This window comes from Mixophyes fleayi, chromosome 10, assembly GCF_038048845.1.
Source record: "Mixophyes fleayi isolate aMixFle1 chromosome 10, aMixFle1.hap1, whole genome shotgun sequence".
Taxonomy (NCBI): Eukaryota; Metazoa; Chordata; class Amphibia; order Anura; family Limnodynastidae; genus Mixophyes; species Mixophyes fleayi.
The window spans coordinates 14,522,282-14,540,827 of record NC_134411.1 but is presented as its reverse complement, the minus strand read 5'-3'; the positions used below and the strand labels follow the sequence as shown (position 1 = coordinate 14,540,827).

General features: G+C 42.1%; 1 protein-coding gene and 1 long non-coding RNA gene across 2 annotated transcripts; one reads left to right on the top strand and one right to left on the bottom strand.

Moving 5' to 3' along the window:
* Positions 1-1,133: 1,133 nt before the first annotated feature.
* Positions 1,134-5,032, top strand: LOC142103752 (uncharacterized). The gene is made up of 2 exons (XR_012679429.1): positions 1,134-1,588; positions 4,743-5,032. It is a non-coding gene; the product is annotated as an uncharacterized LOC142103752 (long non-coding RNA).
* On the bottom strand, positions 5,016-10,448 carry TMEM216 (transmembrane protein 216). Its single transcript, XM_075187924.1, has 6 exons — positions 10,382-10,448; positions 10,178-10,194; positions 9,352-9,445; positions 7,489-7,581; positions 5,624-5,825; positions 5,016-5,291 (listed from the first exon to the last, which is right to left on the bottom strand). The coding sequence occupies exons 1-6, from the start codon at positions 10,392-10,394 to the stop codon at positions 5,276-5,278; spliced, it is 435 nt and encodes a 144-aa protein (XP_075044025.1). The 5' UTR covers positions 10,395-10,448; the 3' UTR covers positions 5,016-5,275.
* Between the last annotated feature and the right edge of the window lie 8,098 nt (positions 10,449-18,546).

The following is an 18,546-nucleotide window of genomic DNA, read 5'->3' as shown; positions in this document are numbered from 1 at the left end:
GTGTGGAGTTTGTATGTTCTCCCTGTGTTTGCGTGGGTTTCCTCCGGGTGCTCCTGTTTCCTCCCACACTGCAAAAACATACTAGTAGGTTAATTGGCTGCTATTAAATTGACCCTAGTCTGTCTGTGTATATATTAGGGAATTTAGACTGTAAGCTCCAATGGGGCAGGGACTGATGCGAGTTCTCTGTACAGCGCTGCGGAATTATTGGCGCTATATATATAGCTGATGATGAGTAACAGGATGCACAGGCTACAATGGGGCTGGAAAGTTGTGATAAATGCTCCAGTGTGTTTTTTGGGTTGAAGTCTGTGACAAGCTGTTTTTGCATGTGATCCCTTAACAGACTCCAGCGACTCCTGTCTTTGTCTCTCCGGCGGGTGCAACATTTGGAGGTTCTGGTAAGTATGTGTGTTCAGAGTGTCTCTGTACAGCCAAACATGAGGATGAGGGGGGGGGGGGGGTAACATGAGAGTCAGACTTTAGAATCAATGTTCCAGATGCAGCATCTTGATTTTTCTCCTCAGGTACAAAGAGATGCTCAGTCCCAATCATACAGGAACTGGGAGAAGCTCTTCGTTAGACTAATGGTGAGTGGATATATTATCCTCTTGTGATTTTCTTATAAAAGTGGACCTGCTACCATTTTTGGGTAAATGGTATACCAAAAGCTACCACTCTCACGCTTGTGTCTATCCCCATTCTCGTTTCTCCTACTGACTTATTCTCAAACGTCCGCCCAAGGATGACTCATTGGGCTAGATTTACTAAGCTGCGGGTTTAATAAAAGTGAGGATGTTGCCTATAGCAACCAATCAGATTCTAGCTGTCATTTTGTAGAAGGTACTAAATAAATAAAAGCTAGAATCTGATTGGTTGCTATAAGCAACATCCCCACTTTTTCAAACCCGCAGCTTAGTAAATTCTACCCCATTGTCTTTAGCCCTTACCATATGAATATGTAAAGATTAAAACTTTACCACATATTTCTTTCACGCTTTCTATTCTCTTCTATTTTAAAGCAAATTTCAGCTTATACTTCTCCTTGTCACAATTTTGTACCCCCTGAAATCCTTGTCCCCTAGGCTGCAGCCTAATGGATAATTAGGCCCTGACTAAACATGCAGCAGATGATGGCGCACTAAGTAGTAGTGAAGGCAGCCACAGGAATATGCTATTATATGCTTGTTTAACTTCAAATTAAAACTTGTGCATTAATAGGAAGATTGTTCCCTCTTGGTGAAATAAATAGTATAATAAAAGTTGCCTTAGTCTTCCGTGGCCTGCATACAAGCCTGATTGTGTCAATTGTTCATCTGCTGTATGCTGACACATAAGAAATGATTTGTTGATCCCATCCCATCCACTTCATTACAGGTATATAGCATTTAGCTTAGCAATACACTGGCTTAATATATAGGGTTCTCTTTATGATGCCACCATCACTTACAATCATGTGTCTTCTCTGCACAAACCTTGTATATTATTATCCAGTAGAGCGTCACTTACACTTTGCTAACTTTATTACAGAGTGCATGAAACCATATGAACCGTCCATTGAAATTCAACACGAGTTAAACATTTAAAGGTAAGGTGAGCACGTTCTGCCCAGCTCTAATCTAGAGCAGAGCTCTGGAACCAAGAGAAGTACAATCTGCCCAAATCAACCCCTACAAGTATGTATTTATAATGTCTTTTTGTCATACTGTAAGTCAGGCTTAGACAACCTATACCAACTGGAAAGTCATAAGTTGCTTTCTTCTGCATTAAGATGCCATAGACTGTACTTGCACTTTAAATATTATTCATTATGAACAGTATTATATACGTTATATATAAAACGTATGGTTTTTGAGGATACTTATCTGAAATGAACTGAAATGAATCTACCAACTGTCCTATGACATCTCTAACCCACTCCTTGAAATAAGTGTGACCTGCTGATGTCATAGGCGTGCGAGATCATAGCTGCAACATGTAAACTCCATACACAGAAATGCTGCAGTGTTAATGCAAAAAATAAAATGTGTTATGAGTACATCAGTAGGAGGCCGTCGTTAACCAAGCTGACAACCCCCATATCTAACCCTCCTCTCCTCTACTATCTCATGGGTCCAACGGTCTCTCTATACCCAGATGGATGTCCTAACATTGCCTAAAGCTGTGCAAAACAGAGAGTATCTTCCTTAGTCACTGCCAACATGCTCCGGTTGTCTTCAGTCTCCCAGCCTGTTGCCTTGATGTCAGTTGACTCCATCCTCATCCTTATTCCTCACATCCAGTCTCTCTATCCCATCACCTCCACACTGGAATATGCCCTTTTTCTTACCCAATGGCCCACCAAATCTCTTATCATTTCCTGCCTCTCCTACTGCAACATCGTCCTAACCGGCATTCTTCCCACCTATCTAATTACCAATTCAACCCATCCTAATTGCCAGTGTATGTCTGATCTTCCTCTCTTGCTGCTCCACTCTGCAAATCCCAACACTGTCTCCCCCATAACCTCCACAGTCCAGTTTAAGTTACTCATCCTCAACTACACCAACCCTTCATACATCTCAAATCATCTCACAAAATACTCTCCCTCAGATCAACCTCTGACTTGCACCTCACCTCTCTTCATAACCTCCTTTCACTCCCACCTACAAAACTTCTCCCCTGCCATTACCCACTTATGGAATTCCTTACCAAGTCTGGTCAGACTCTTCCCCAACCTTCTCTTCTTTATACGCTCTTTATTAGAGCCTAAATATACTTCTTACACTTGTACGCCCTCACAACAGTCCCTATCTCCAGTCCAAGTCACACTTGTTATTGTCTCAGCTGTGCCTTTATCTCATTAGATCAGTGGTTCCCAAACTTTTGCAGTTAGCGGCACCCTTAGAGTCTCCATAATTTTTTTAAGGCACCCCTCCAAAATAATTACCGAGCAGTCCTGTTTTAGAAGTAGTTGGGTCAAAAAATTGTAATAAGTATTTAGGTCAGGACAGAAATGCTTATTTAGTTGTATGCAAAAATGCCCCCTCTGCATCCAGACACTCTGCCCCCTCTCACGCTGTCTCCCCTCCTCTGCCCTCTGTCACGCTGTCCCCCCTCCTCTGCCCTCTGTCACGCTGTCCCCCCTCCTCTGCCCTCTGTCACGCTGTCTCCCTCTGGTCTTGATGTCCCCCTCCACTGCCCCTCTCACGCTGTCCTCCTCCTCTGCCCACTGTCCCCCTCCTCTGCCACGCTGTCCCAGCTCATCTGCCCTCTGTCAAGCTGTCCCAGCTCCTCTGCCCGCTGTCCCCCTCCTCTGCCCTCTGTCACGCTGTCCCAGCTCCTCTGCCCTCTGATGCTGTCCCCCTCCTCTGCCCTCTGTCACACTGTCCCAGCTCCTCTGCCACACTGTCCCAGCTCCTCTGCCCTCCTCCTCTGCCACGCTGTCCCAGCTCCTCTACAAGCTGTCCCAGCTCCTCTGCCCTCTGTCCCAGCTCCTCTGCCACACTGTCCCCCTCCTGTCACGCTGTCACTCTCCTCTGTCCCCCTCCTGTCACGCTGTCCCTCTCCTCTGTCCCACTCCTGAAACGCTGTCACTCTCCTCTGTCCCCCTCCTGTCACTCTCCTCTGTCCCTCTCCTGTCCCTCTCCTCTGTCCCACTCCTGTCACGCTGTCCCTCTCCTCTGCCCCCCGGCTGTCACTCTCCTCTGTCCCCCTCCTGTCAAGCTGTCACTCTGTCCCTCTCCCGTCACTCTCCTCTCGCCCTCTCCTGTCACGCTGTCCCACTCCTGTCACGCTCCTCTGTCCCCCTCCTGTCACTCTCCTCTGTCCCCCTCCTGTCACGCTGTCCCTCTCCTCTGTCCCCCTCCTGACACGCTGTCCCTCTCCTCTGTCCCACTCCTGACACGCTGTCACTCTCCTCTGTCCCCCTCCTGTCACGCTGTCCCTCTCCTCTGTCCCCCTCCTGTCACGCTGTCTCTCTCCTCTGTCCCTCTCCTGACACGCTGTCCCTCTCCTGTCACGCGGTCCCCCTCCTGACACGCTGTCCCCCTCCTGACACGCTGTCCCCCTCCTGACACGCTGTCACTCTCCTCTGTCCCCCTCCTGACACGCTGTCACTCTCCTCTGTCCATCTCTCACTTTGCCCTCTCTGCCGTGCGCCAGCTATAAAACAAACAAACAGAGAAACACTTACCAATCTGTGCGGCGCCGGGACCCAGCATCCTCCTCTCTCACGCAGCAACTGTTACTGATATGACAGCTGCGTGAGAGAGGAGGATGCTGGGTCCCGGCGCCGCGCGCATTGGTAAGTGTTTCTGTTTGTTTTTTTTATGGCTGGCCCCCGGCACCCCGAGACAGCGCCGCGGCACCCCTGGGAGCTGCGGCGCACAGTTTGGGAACCGCCGCATTAGATTGTAAACTCTATATTTTGTTTTCATGTCTGCATTTCTTTTGTCTACCTTGTATGTCCCAGAACGTCCCTGTGCCTTCTTAAGACTGCACATTTCTGTCAATATCTCATTTTGAGACAATTTAAAACATCGGTGTTCTATTTGTTCAACTAAAAATAGTTTCATAAACGTATATACACGTCTGTGCTTCTTCCTGACAATGCCGTATCATGAAATGCAAAAAAAATCTTCTAGAGCAACGTCTGTGTGGTCAGCTGAATTAATCCAAAGTGTTTGACGTTTTGTAGTGCATGTATAATATGAACAAAGCTATATATTTGTGCTTATCCTATAAAACCCTTTTTTCCCTAGATCATTCCAATATTACAAAAACATAAAAATGTTAAATGGACACAACCAGAATGAGGCACTAAAAGTGATAAATTCAATCAAATCAGGAACAGCCAAAGAAGCGTCAACTGACCTGTAAAGATGAAGACAACTTGGAGCAATGACAGTGCATGACGCTTGAAATAACACTGTAAAACAATTTCCTTGACCAAGATTTGATTTGACTGTTTGTGTATGTTACAGAGACAAGTGACAATTATGTGTGAAATATGATAAATAACCACACTCCCCAAATAAAATACAAAAAATTATTTTTATTTCTGTCAAGTCACAGAGTAGAATATTCACACGCACACACACCGCCCCCTCCCAAATACACATGAGCAGAGGCTGCTATTCAGTGCTTAAACCAAGTTTTTTTTCCAGCAGTGAGGAGTCACTTTATAGCACTGAATAAGAGCCTGGATAGAAGCCCAGGGCTCCTGCGATTTGCACAGCAAACAGAGATGGGACATTCAGGAATGAAGAGTCATCCTGGAATGGGTCTTGGAGACTCAATAAGTTGGTTCTCTACAAAAGGGAACAAGAAAGTAAAGTTGTTATATACATAGAGGTGATGTTTGGGCAGAGCAAAGGGAGCGACTGTCTGGGACCACAAGCCTGCTGGGCCCTCACATCCTGCTATCTGTGACACTATTTAATAATAATGTGCTTAATACAGCATGGAGACACAGTGGTTAGCATATATGCAGCTTAAAGATGCACTTGATAAAGGGGACTTTGTTCCTGAATGGTTATCCGCTATGAAAAGTTGCATATATGTGCATTAAAATTGGTGTGCAGATCCCATTTTACAAGTGTTTATCCCACTAGAAACTGTCAGATGCATCATTTGGTATTACCTGCAGAACGTGATGAGAGCGGCACAACTCAGAATTGTCTCTAGACCGTAGAACAGCAGGAGAATGCAGCTCAATACTGTCTCAAGCCGCAAAGCGTACGTTTGAAGGAACAGGAAGTATAGTGCAAGCAATGCAGCTGGAATTGTTAGACCAACGCTAACCACCAGGGGGAGCTTACGCTCACATTGGTTACCACGGCATCCTAAAAAACAGAAATAAAAATTACATAGTTGATCAAATGCTAAAATCTGTGAGTAACACAATTCAGAGAGCACCTATTCATGAAATTGCAGCCTATCAGTAGTGTCTCATGAGTACTAGTCATGACTGCTAAATATGGCTCATGAAGTTTCTAAGTGATATCACAGTTTCCTAGTGAACCTAGACATTACATGAATATTGATTCAGTCCACATTACGGACATCTCCCCTAGGTGTAGGTTCTCTTCTGTGGGAACTTCTCTTCCGGAGTGTATTACACTGATCAGAGACAGAATATAACATCAAAGTAATTATTATCACCCAACAAGGGGAATATTCGATACCGCTCACAATAAGCCCCGTTCAAGTCTGTGTGTCTGAATTACTTTATCCAGAAGTTCCAGCATATGCACATGTGGGGCAGCACGGTGGCTAAGTGGTTAGCACTTCTGCCTCACAGCACTGGGGTCATGAGTTCAATTCCCGACCATGGCCTTATCTGTGTGGAGTTTGTATGTTCTCTCCGTGTTTGCGTGGGTTTCCTCCGGGTGCTCCGGTTTCCTCCCACACTCCAAAAACATACTGGTAGGTTAATTGGCTGCTATAAAAATTGACCATAGTCTCTTTCTGTGTGCGTGTGTTAGGGAATTTAGACTGTAAGCTCCAATGGGGCAGGGACTGATGTGAATGAGTTCTCTGTACAGTGCTGCGGAATCAATGGCGCTATATAAATAAATGATGATGATGATGTATGTTTATATTTAATAATAGTTGCAGAGTTGCTATGCATTTGCTGAAGAGTTGCATATAATTACACCATAGTATAGTCATCATCATCAGCTATTTATATAACGCCACTAATTCCCCAGCGCTGTACAGAGAACTCACATCAGTCCCTGCCACGTTGGAGCTTACGGTCTAAATTCCCTAACATACACACAGACCGAGAGAGACTATTGTCAATTTAATAGCAGCCAATTAACCTACCAGTATATTTTTGGAGTGTGGGAGGAAACCGGAGCACCCGGAGGAAACACACGCAAACACAGGGAGAACATACAAACTCAGAACAAATGGCTGTCAATCGAACTCATGACCCCAGTGCTGTGACCACTAAGCCACCGTAATCAAACAATCACATAATATATTATTCCTGATGGTGCTGAAAGTGTAATGAATTAATAATAGCTTTTACAGTGTGCTAATGTTCTAAAATATCCATTGTGAGGAGATCTAGGACTGATTGTGGATCCAGCTCACAGCTGTGGATGTATAATTAAAGTTTAATGACCACATCAGAAAAACTTCCATTTACACCTCTTCAATGTCCCGGCAGTCTGCCAAGCAACCGTTCCTTCCATCATCAAGTATCAGCCTCATTCAGGACCTAGTAGTTTTATCAATATCCTACAGTCAATGGTCAGCAGCTTGTGTTTTTACATTCTATAGAAATATATTGTTAATGTACAAATTAACAGGCTATAATTGTATAAAAGCTGTGTAAAATGAATCCTACTACAAACTTACGTTGGTTATATATCCCCCTTCAAAATACCCTTGTTGAGATAATCTGATAATCTGGCATATGGATGTATTGTCTACTTTCTGACGTTATGCAATACAGATATAATAATTTGAAACGCACCATTTATACAAACTACTCACCCAGAAACAATCGTGTGACTTCAATGCCAAGATAGAGAAAAAGCAACACCGCTTCCAATACGATGTTAGATGTAGGGTAGGGTAAAATTAGACCTATGGTCAAATAAAACAAAAAAAAATAGTGAATGATTAAATCCAGCATGTCTCGATTACTATCCTAGTGTGTTTGTTTTATTTACAGGTATATCAGATATTGTGCCTGGTGAGCTTTACAAATGTTCAGCATCAAAGGAAGAAACACGTTTTGTAGTGTTAAATGCACAACACTAATCAGACAGTTAGCTGTACACCCAAAAACTAAAATCAATTTTTGTTTTAGATTTGTTTGAGGATTATATATGTTTTGTACCGCCTTAAAATAAAAACTGCCCCATATTGAGCAAGACTGCACAGATTCCATCAGTTTATTTAAGTAAGTGATAACACAATGGAATCAGGCAGAGTTCTGTGTGAAACTTACATGCCAGCTCTTGGAGACATCTGTTTTCATGAACTAATAGGATATTACCTATCCAAGCATATTTTACAGCCATTCAACAATGATGTTTAACTGTCTGGGGGTAAATGTATCAATCTCCGGTTTTGTCAACTCACGGGAGTTCGGCGAAATGACAGCTTAAATTTAAAGCGGCGCTGCCTTGTAAAGGGAAAGTTCCCTTTATAAGGCAGCGCCCCTTTAAATTTTAGCTGTCATCTCGCCGAACTCCCGCGAGTTGACAAAACCGGAGATTGATACATTTACCCCCTGGGCTACATTAAACCTTATTGATTTTACAAAGTGCTGTTAATCACTGTGAAGTTGCTATCTTTCCCTAATTTCCAGAAGTGATGACTGGTCCCTGGCAATGTCCCCATCTTTCATAATGCATTTCCCCATGTTGACAATACTGCTTTCGCTCTGCATACTGGATGAAATTCACACTATGGTTTCTTCTTCATTTTGGGAATATGGAAAGCTGGGATTTAAAGAATTTGTGTTTTCAAAAGTGTTCTATATACTTAAAGTTTTTTCCCCCCTACTAATTAGTATATACCCAACATGTACACAGAAACCAACTCACCCATTTGGGGAGCTGTATGTGCTCGCCCTGGAGACCCTCCCTTTAATCTCTGCATATGAATCCCCTTTAATACCTGCTTCTGAATAGCAAGTGTAATACACTGCCAAAATCTCTGGTGGAGTCATCCCATCCCCACTGTCTATTGGGATAGGTACAGTAATTCAAAGACCTGGGGCAGGGGAGGGCTGGCAAAGTTCAGCCCGGGGGACAAGACTCAACTCAGCAGCCTATTTTAAAGGACAAAGAGTGCTGGTGGCCCATTGACCCAGCCCAAGATAGCCCTCTATGGGACCAGCCCAGGGGGCAGATGCTCCCCAGCCCAGCCTGCCCCTGACCTGGGGGAAGTTGCTAACTTCAGCCCGTGTACCAGAGATGTAGAGAAAGCATGTAGTTACTGGCAAGTAAGATTATGGCTCATTGTGGAAAAATGACTTCAATGTGAAGTGTTTCATTATTCAATAAAATTATAATATTATTACATTGTCATAATGTTTAGTTGCTCAGTCCCCACTTCTGCCTAATGTACAATTGAACATTGATACATATGTCTAGTAGTAACATGTCCCTGAATTTCATGGATAATGAGAAGCCAGGGTGACACTTCTTCCATTAAAAGTATTGTAAGCTCCTCCCTCTAAAGTCCATGAAAACTTGACTCAAATGTTAGAAATTGAGTTCCATCATGCACATAGCTCTGAATTGTGCTGCTAAATTCAATAAATGCTGTAAAGTTACATGACAAATAACAATATAACATATGAGCAATACTAACAGCCATAAAGAAACTTAAATTGATGCTTACCTTTATATATAAATATGAGAGTTTCAATAAGGAAGTAGGAAGCACAGTACCAGCCATTGAGAAAGAAGAGCACTTCTAATGGGGTGGAGGAGAGCTATTCTTGTAAAGGAAATATATTTCAAATGTAGTTCCCATTTTAGCAGGAAAGAATTCTGTACTAATGTTCATAAAACTAATCAGCTAAAAAGTCAGCTAATATAAAAAGTGTCTTTCTATAGCAGTGGTTCCCCACCTTTTTGATTTTGTGACAACTGACTGTTAAAATATTAAAAGATATATAAGCTAAATAAACTGCATATATCATGATAACATCTAAGCCCAAACACATTTCTGGTTATTGTTTCTATTTTCAGTTAAAATAATGTTCGCATATAATTCCAAATTCAAGTTCTTGACTTATTTTAAAGGAACTACCAATCTACGGTCTTCCCTGTTATTTAAGGACCCCCACCCACAAGCACCAGTTTGGTGAGACCCCAGCCTATACTGCAGCCTGGAGCAGATATCTAAGAGATATAGGAGCTGTCAGCACTAATACAATAAGTATATATTAAATGTATATATTACATCATGATTATGAAGGGGGCTCCTCACTGAGAATAGCGCCAGCCACTCAGAGCTGTGTTTCCTACATAGTAGAACATAGCAGTACCCGTGTCTCTCCATCTGCTGTGTAACTAGTATGGTGGGACCTGTAGTTCCACAGCAGCTTGAAAGACACAGACTGTCTAAGCCTGGTGTACGTGTTGCACCAGGCAGCTCATAGGTGATGCTCTGCATTTGCTGACATGTCCATTATTTCTCACAGCAAATGGAAAAAGGATACAACTCCGCGTCTTCTCCCTGGTAAAGAAAACACAGACAGACGGTGAGGTGATACCAAGCAGCTGCCAACATGTACAGCTTGTACAACGAGGGTGTGTGTTCAGCTATGTGACTCCTCGTACGATAATAATTACACTGAGATTAATTATATCGTTTTTCTGTCATTAAACAACGTTATCTATTGGCCATTCCCCCGATTCCTCACCTCTGGACGCCATCTTGTTGCTCTAAGGACGCGTATGACGTCACTTCCTGGATACGGCCAGTAACCCCGCCCCCTTCGGTAAGCCATAGAAAAGAATGGTTATGTTTAGCTATGGCTGCAGCTGTTGTAGAACTATAATTCCCAGCAATGCCTCCTGTAATAATACTCATACTTCTGCATATTTTACACTTGTTTGGGAAACTGGCATTAGCTGGGCTGTGATAATTACCTGGAGCTCAATGTAACTCTTAAGTTAGTAGAGGTGGATCTGCATTTGTTGCAGCAGGAATTTCAATATTTTAGAACACAGTGTTTGGGGACAGATATGGTGTCATATTGTAAACAATAGCTTATTAGTTTATGGACCTGTATAAGAAAAAGAATTAGCAAAAATAAGAAAAACAGTACAAAAAACTTGTTTCCATAATTCTTCTCAAAGCTAATACTAATAATTAGTGCACCCCAGAAATGTACACCCACATTTTATCTGCTAGCTCCCAGGGATATAAGGATATGTGTACTTTGTGTAAAGTCTGAATTATATTGCCCAGTGGCAAAGGTATACATTTTCGTTTTAGAAGCGTTTGTCTTTTGAGGTGTCAACGTTACACTTGGATGCTTTGTGTACAGATCATTACTGGTGGCAGTCATTGGAGATTGGGCGGACAAAAGTGGCTTGATGGTGGCTTTTTTGTAGTTTTGGGGTCACATACATGTTAAGTGAAATTCATGCATTTTTACCTGAACTTGTGGGAATTGAATACTCATCTTCCAGCTCTGTTTCTTCATGGACACTTCAATATATTCACCCTTGTATTGTATCCATTGATGCGTTACAGAGTTGTTTTTACTATATCATGATATCATCATAATCATCACCATTTATTTATTTATTTAGCACCACAATGCTGTCACTGTTACTTACACATTCTTTTGTTGCCTCATGAATCCATCACTCAACTTTGCTTCTCATTCTGTTACGATGTTACTGTGTAATTAATCTGATCCATGTCATATCTGACTGTCTCTCAAGCTGCCTTTCCTCTCTCCCCCTGCCAGTGGCGGATCCAGGGGGGCTTGCTACCAGCGGCTGCACACTATGTGTAGGTCCGTTCAGCAGAGACAGTGTGCTGCCCGGCTGCTCTGATTGTAACACACTCTCCCTAGCTGTCACTGCCGAACGGACCTCCACATATTGTGCAGCCGTAGGCAGCCTTAGGTATCAAAAAGGGGGTGGTGTCTAAATCTCCCCCCCCTAAATCGTCACAGGTAGAACTATTTTCTAGATCCGCCCCTGCCCCCTGCTCCCCCTCCCAGCACTCCTGCACCCTTCGCTTCACTCATTTGCTGGCCCATCATCATTATCAATATTTATATAGTACCAGCAAATTCTGTAATGCTTTACAATTGGGGACACACACAGTAATAAAGCAATAATGGGTAACAGACAGTTAAGAGACCCTGCTCAAAAGCTTACAATCTATAGAACAATGAGAGTCTGATGCATGAGGTAAAGTTCCATGTATTCATTATTGGTTCAGCCAGAATGCAGAGTTAAAAAGTGCCTAGTGGGCCATATGATCTAATCATACAGCAATGTTGGTCAGGCTTGTAGTCTTGTGTGAACTGTGTAATGGGTGGTAATAGAGTAAACTAGGGAGCTTATGAGGGTGGTTGAGGAATATTATAAGCTTGCCTAAAGAGGTGTGTTTTCACAGAATGCTTAAAGGTTTGAAGACAAGAGTATTATTGTGTGAGGGAGGGAATTCCACGAAGTGGGTGCAGCCCGAAAAAAGTCCTGTAAATGGGAATGGGAGCATGTAATGACAGTGGATAAGAGAAGCAGATCTTGTGCAGAATGTAGGTTTCGAGTTTGGAGATATTTTGAGACAAGCAGGGGCGGATCTAGGGGGAGGGGTGATTGGGGCACACTGCCGCCTCCAGTGTTTTAACTAAAACTGATCAAAGTAAAAAAAAAACCGCCTGGAACAAACCGGAAGTGACAACATTCTGTAACCCCTCTATAGAACTAGTATAGAAGTTTTTTAAAAATACAGAAGATGGAGTGATCAGTAAGCGCTCCTAAAAGGGATAAGGAAAAGGGGTGGGATGCTGCCATTGTCTTAAACGATAGAAGCCTGTTGTCTACCAATATGATGAACAAAGAAACAATATAAAAGATTGGCGCATAAGGGAGGGGAATGACATGAAGGGGTTGTAAATCTGCTTTTATTTGTCTCTAATTGATAAAACGAGGATCCCTTCACTATTGAGATCTTATAGAGAACTACATCAAAAAATATATAAATCGATGAAAATATATGAAAAACAATTCAATATTTGCAAAGTAATGCTATTAATGTCCATGTAGCACAAAGACATAGAAGAAATGTGGTATATTGTCCAAATGTTATATTCATATACCCACTTTCCAATAAATGTCCATGTTCAATTGTGTTGCACCTGAAGCAAAGTAATTGCACCTGCGTTCCATTTCTCCCTCGATCGTCCTCAATATGATGGTATGCATAAATAAGAGAGGAGATAAAAGCGGAAACCACTTGTGGTGCAGTACGTTTTTCACCTTTATTGTAAAAAGAATATAAAAGTTCACTCGCATGCAGGTGCAATTACTTATGCGCCCAGTATTTTATATAGAAGTTTTTCAGTTTGATATCACTTGGGAAGTGAGTGACACTAACAGGGATACAGTATAGAAACTTTGAATTATTCTTATTCAACATACTAGCAAGGCAATTTAATTGGCATTCTGTAGAGAATCTATTGAGATTTTTTTGCACAAGTTTGTGTACTTTAGCATACACATTGCACTGCCTGGGAATGCCCTCATGTAACAACCAGAGTACACAAACATCCTGCTCAGCCAATTATATATAGTTTCGTACCCATCTGCTTGCGCTGCTCCCTCTTTTTTTCCTTGAGTCCCACCTCAGTTAATGTAAATAGATCAACAAAATTACCCTTCTCAGTTTCCTTCCTGGTGTGTTTTGGCAAATGTCCCATCACTGCACTCAACTCACAACCAACAGCTACGCTTCCCTGTACGAGCAAACTTTCTTTCTGCGACTCCAGTCTCCACCTGCACAAGTCTATTCCTTACCGCATCCACCATGGGGCCCACTAGTTTCTTCTTCTTCCTATTATCCCTTACTACGTGCCACTGCTCCTTCAACGACTCATACATCTGCTCGCTCTTCGATTCGGATGAACTATCATCTCCTGAACTGTAACCTAAGCCCTTCGATCCTTATAAACACCCCCTAACCTTAATATTTGCATTACCTACGTCCTTACCGCTAGCTGTGCTGGACGTGGTATCAGCCGAAGATGGTGCACCGCCTGTTGCGCTGGACATGGCGTCAGCTTTTCGGTGGACCTTCCCTATGATGCGATGAATTTCCTTTTGGCTGTGCTGGAAATGGCGTCAGCCGTAGAAAATGCACCGCTGGCTGCGCTGGACGGGGCATCAGCTTTTTTTGTGCACCCTCCCCTGTAATCCAATGAATGACCTTTTGGCTGCGCTGGAGATGGCTTCAGCCGTAGATGATGCCCCACCCACTGTGCTGGACATGGCGTCAGATTTTCGGTGGACCTACCCCAGTGAGATGATGTATAGGCTGCTGCGCCGGGCATGGCGTCAGCTGTCCGGTGTGCTGGTGCTGGAGTCCCCGCTGAACCTGGCGTGAACTCTGTTATGTTAATCAACAGTTTCTGCTGCTTCTGCTTAACACGTTGAAAGCCAGATCTTGGTATGAGTGTGTCGGGTGGCTCCGGGATGAGGTTTTAGCTGTATGGTTCAGATTTTTGTACTTTTTGCCACGAATTGTGCTAAACTCTCCAATCAGCAGGACATGAGGTAATAATTTTCATTTATCAGACAGCTTTAACGGTATTACGCAATAACGGTAATAGTGCACGCGCCGCGAGATTTTTGGCTATAACGCCAAGAATTGAATATGCCCCTAAGGATCCCATTTTTTTTTGGGGGGGGGGGGGGGTTTAAAAAAGGTATGCATTGCTACCATAAAAAAATCAGCAGGGTACTCTGTTTCATAGGCCAGAAAAAAAATAATGAAGTTGATGTTCGATTACTGGTGTACCACATACATAATTTACACATTGTTAAAAATCATACCAAAAAAGTGAACTAAGCTGAGGCAATGGGAGAAAACTCCCATACAGGAAAAGAAACAAACAGAAACTGATTGGAAGGGGATTGGCTTTAGAGAGGCCAAAACTGAAACTTCCCAGGGAAAGAGAGAGGGAGACGCAGAAAGATATTCAATCATGGCAACAGCTCATGAAAAGTGCACATTTGGTAGTCTTTTAAATCTGGGCTGCCATATTACTGTCTACTCAAAAAACATTGGATTACGTAGCTGGGACCACTTTACAGATGAAGAAAAAGAACTTTTGATTCTGAGAACTGAAGTTTCAAATGCAGAAACCAATTATCCTGGAAACTCAGTGTGCAACTGTTAAATATGATTTTTTGTTAAGGCCTCATAAAGCCTTTGTTCAGCCATATTTTGTAACTCACATAGAAATATTATTTGCTAAAAGAGATTATTCATTTTTCTTCTGATATGAAGTTTTAAAAGATGTGAGCCCATGGCCCTGAGATTAAGCTGATATAGAGAACTCCTGAAGTTATGTATATGAGAACAATAAGTAGCTTCATTTTTAGCTTTTAGTGGGGGAGCTGTGCCCATGGCATTGGACATGGCACAGGCACAGGAGATAAACCTCCAGCTTCCCTTGAGATAAGAACAATAGACTCATCTGTCCTTAGAAGGGGGAGAAAGTAAACACCTCAAGAATATGTGAGAAAGTTAATTAGCAGCGCATCCCATAGACTAATGTATGCTTATGACATAGGATTCATTTATTCAGTAAGCTAGAAAAACTTGTATCTTTGTATCAATAAATCATAGATTGCAGACTGGTTATCTTGTGTGTTTTTTTCCAATGAAATTTGTGTTGCAGAAATGAGAACTTTTAGCTTAATATTTTTGTTTATAGTAACTGTTTTAGAATTTAAAAGTAGGAGTTTAAAGTGTTACATTTTTCTGTCTGCTACTTTGCTAAACAGTACATCATATGTATTTCTGTTATTGGAATGTAGGCAATATAAAATATTTGCCTGAGTTCAGGGGAAGCTGCTTTGTGAACTGCTTATCTGAGTATGAGTGTGTGTTAATGAGTGTTGAGAAGTTAAGAGATAAAATAAAGAGTTAATAAATCTACGTAGTCACTGAATACAGTGTTGAGATTGAGGCTATCTCTCAGACGTGAGGCCTAATGGACTTTCTGGATAGTGGAACTGCGGGACCACTATCGATTGATTGCGCACTGCGGGATGCATTCAACTTGAGAAAATTGGACTTGCGTACTGCAGAGTCCAGTTCTTAAAATAAATATGAATATAAAATAAAAGCGATTTATGTACTGCAGGGGATAAATCCTCAGTGAAGTATGAGAAAGATTGTCCATAGGTTTAGATAGAAAAAGAAGTTATATGTTTGTAGAACTGCGGGGCTACAGAACAAAAATGTGTTTTTTGAGTGATTTGCGTAAGGCTGTATGAATATGATTAATCATTGCAATAAGCAGTTTCCAAGTGCATGGTCCTTTGATAAAAATATTTTGGATAATGTGTAAACAGGAATTGAGAAATTGAAAAACCAGAAAACAAAGTTATTGGCATATTGAAGTATTGTTTAACAGAGTGAAAGGGCTAAGAACTGATAAAAAAAAAAGTGTTTTACAGTCACCTGAATCTGATCAAGGTGATTCTGAAACATTTATGTCTGAAAAGACACAGGATAACAATAAAATAGTTGAGAATTATCCCAATACAAATAGTTTAATAGGAAGTGGCTACAATACCAGAAATAATCTATAGATGGTGCAGGGGCTGTTTTAGTATATCAGAAATAGTTAACTGTAAATTAAATTTTTTTTTAACAAAAAAACACATTTGTTAGGTTATCAGAAATTTATGGGTTTTGGAAATTTCCATGCCTAAGGGACATTGTTCAATTTTGTGATAATTCTAAATGCTGTGCATGAATGACATTTTTGATCATACTAAAATTACTAATATTTAATATCATTGTATTGCTAATTATGTACTTTCTCCTGTGAGTTGATTAATATAAACTTTTCATGATTAAGCTAAAGAATAGTAAATCTTTTAAGGATTATTATGCATAAGATGTGGCTAAAATGTCACATTATATGGGTATATGTATGTATATATATATGTATATGTTGACATAGCAGAGCATTAGATATATGTCTATTAAAGTGTGGAGCTGAAGTGTTAGCAGAAACTTTGAGAAGCATTCTTCAAATTGCAACCCTAGAGTGTAGGAGTAAAGATTTGTGAAAATTAGAGTTGATCATTGATTGTGATATATATATTAATAATAGTAAGAAAAAGAAAGATTTGAAATATACATTATTGACTGTTCAATTAAAAATCTTTAGACAAACAGAGAATTAATAGCCCAATCATTTTAAAATATTCAATGTGATTGTGAACCACACCTAAAAATGTCTGGTAACTATTTTACATGTCGACAAGAATTATCCCTATCATTGTTTTTTTGTTAGGACAGAGAAACACAGACCCATCGCCCACACCTTTCACTCCTAGTGGAAAGTTCCTTTGTGTCCAGCATAAGAGAAGGGGGGCCATGGGCTTTGAAGAAAAAAAAAACACATGTGCAGATTTCTGATCAAAAGCAGAGAACTTTAGATGTTGAACTATTAATTTTATTGTCTGATTCTTCTGAGACTTTTATATCACACTGTGATTTTGTATATATCTTATATGTTAATAACTTACTTTTTGTCACGGGCACTAGGAGTTCTACCCAGGATTCACCAGATGATAATGCTTACCAGAGGGGCGGGGTTTACACAGCGATCCTCTGGGCAGTAGGGTGAATAGTAGGAACGTTGTACAACAGCAGGTGGAGAGAGAATGTCAATTTAGTAAATAGGAGTCAGCGACTCGCAGCTATAATGGTAGGAAACTATAGTGCAGAGTCGGGTATCAACCAAGAAGAGCCGGGCGGACGTGAATAGGTGAAGGAAGGTAACGGAAGAGTCAGTGGTCTGCGGATAGCAAGTTGTACCACTGCTGTGATGAGAAGACTTGTCCAGGTGCAGGTAGGTAGCGGGAGAGTCAGTGGTCTGCGGATAGCAAGTTGTACCACTGCTGTGATGGGAAGACTTGTCCAGGTGCAGGTAGGTAGCGGGGAAGTCAGTGGTCTGCGGATAGCAAGTTGTACCACTGCTGTGATGGGAAGACTTGTCCAGGTGCAGGTAGGTAGCGGGGAAGTCAGTGGTCTGCAGATAGCAAGTTGTACCACTGCTGTGATGGGAAGACTTGTCCAGGTGCAGGTATGTAGCGGAGGAGTCAGTGGTCTGCGGATAGCAAGTTGTACCACTGCTGTGATGGGAAGACTTGTCCAGGTGCAGGTAGGTAGCGGGGAAGTCAGTGGTCTGCGGATAGCAAGTTGTACCACTGCGAGGAGGTGAGGACTTGTCCAGGTGTGGATAAGTAGAGTAATAGTAATAGTCTATGGCTGTATGTATACAGCTGGAGAGCAGAGAAGCTTGTCCAAACAGATATGCAGGATAACAGCTAATAGTCTATAGCGGGTATGTATACCGCTGCTGAGTAGAGAGGCTTGTCCAAAGCAGATATGCAGGGTAACAGCTAATAGTCTATAGCGGGTATGTATACCGCTGCTGAGTAGAGAGGCTTGTCCAAACAGATATGCAGGATAACAGCTAATAGTCTATACCGGGTATGTATACCGCTGCTGAGTAGAGAAACTTGTCCAAGGCAGATATACAGGATAACAGTTAATAGTCAATAACAAGTATGCATACCGCCGCTGAGTAGAGAGGCTTGTCCTGGTGCAGACACAGCAGGAGAGCTGGGAGGCTGTAGCGGGTATGGGGACCGCCGATGAGCAGAGCAGGTAATCCAGCAGGAAACAGAAGACACGAGCAGGAGAGCTAGGAGTCTGTAGCGGGTATGGGAACCGCCGATGAGCAGAGCAGGTAATCCAGCAGGAAACAGAAGACACGAGCAGGAGAGCTAGGAGTCTGTAGCGGGTATGGGA

What these genes read in the sequence shown, in the direction of transcription:
- TMEM216 (XM_075187924.1), bottom strand. An exon ending in TCTCATATTTATATATAAAG is followed by an intron (nt 7,582 to 9,351) that starts GTAAGCATCAAT and finishes ATTTGACCATAG; the next exon opens with GTCTAATTTTACCCTACCCT. An exon ending in AGTCACACGATTGTTTCTGG is followed by an intron (nt 5,826 to 7,488) that starts GTGAGTAGTTTG and finishes TCTGTTTTTTAG; the next exon opens with GATGCCGTGGTAACCAATGT.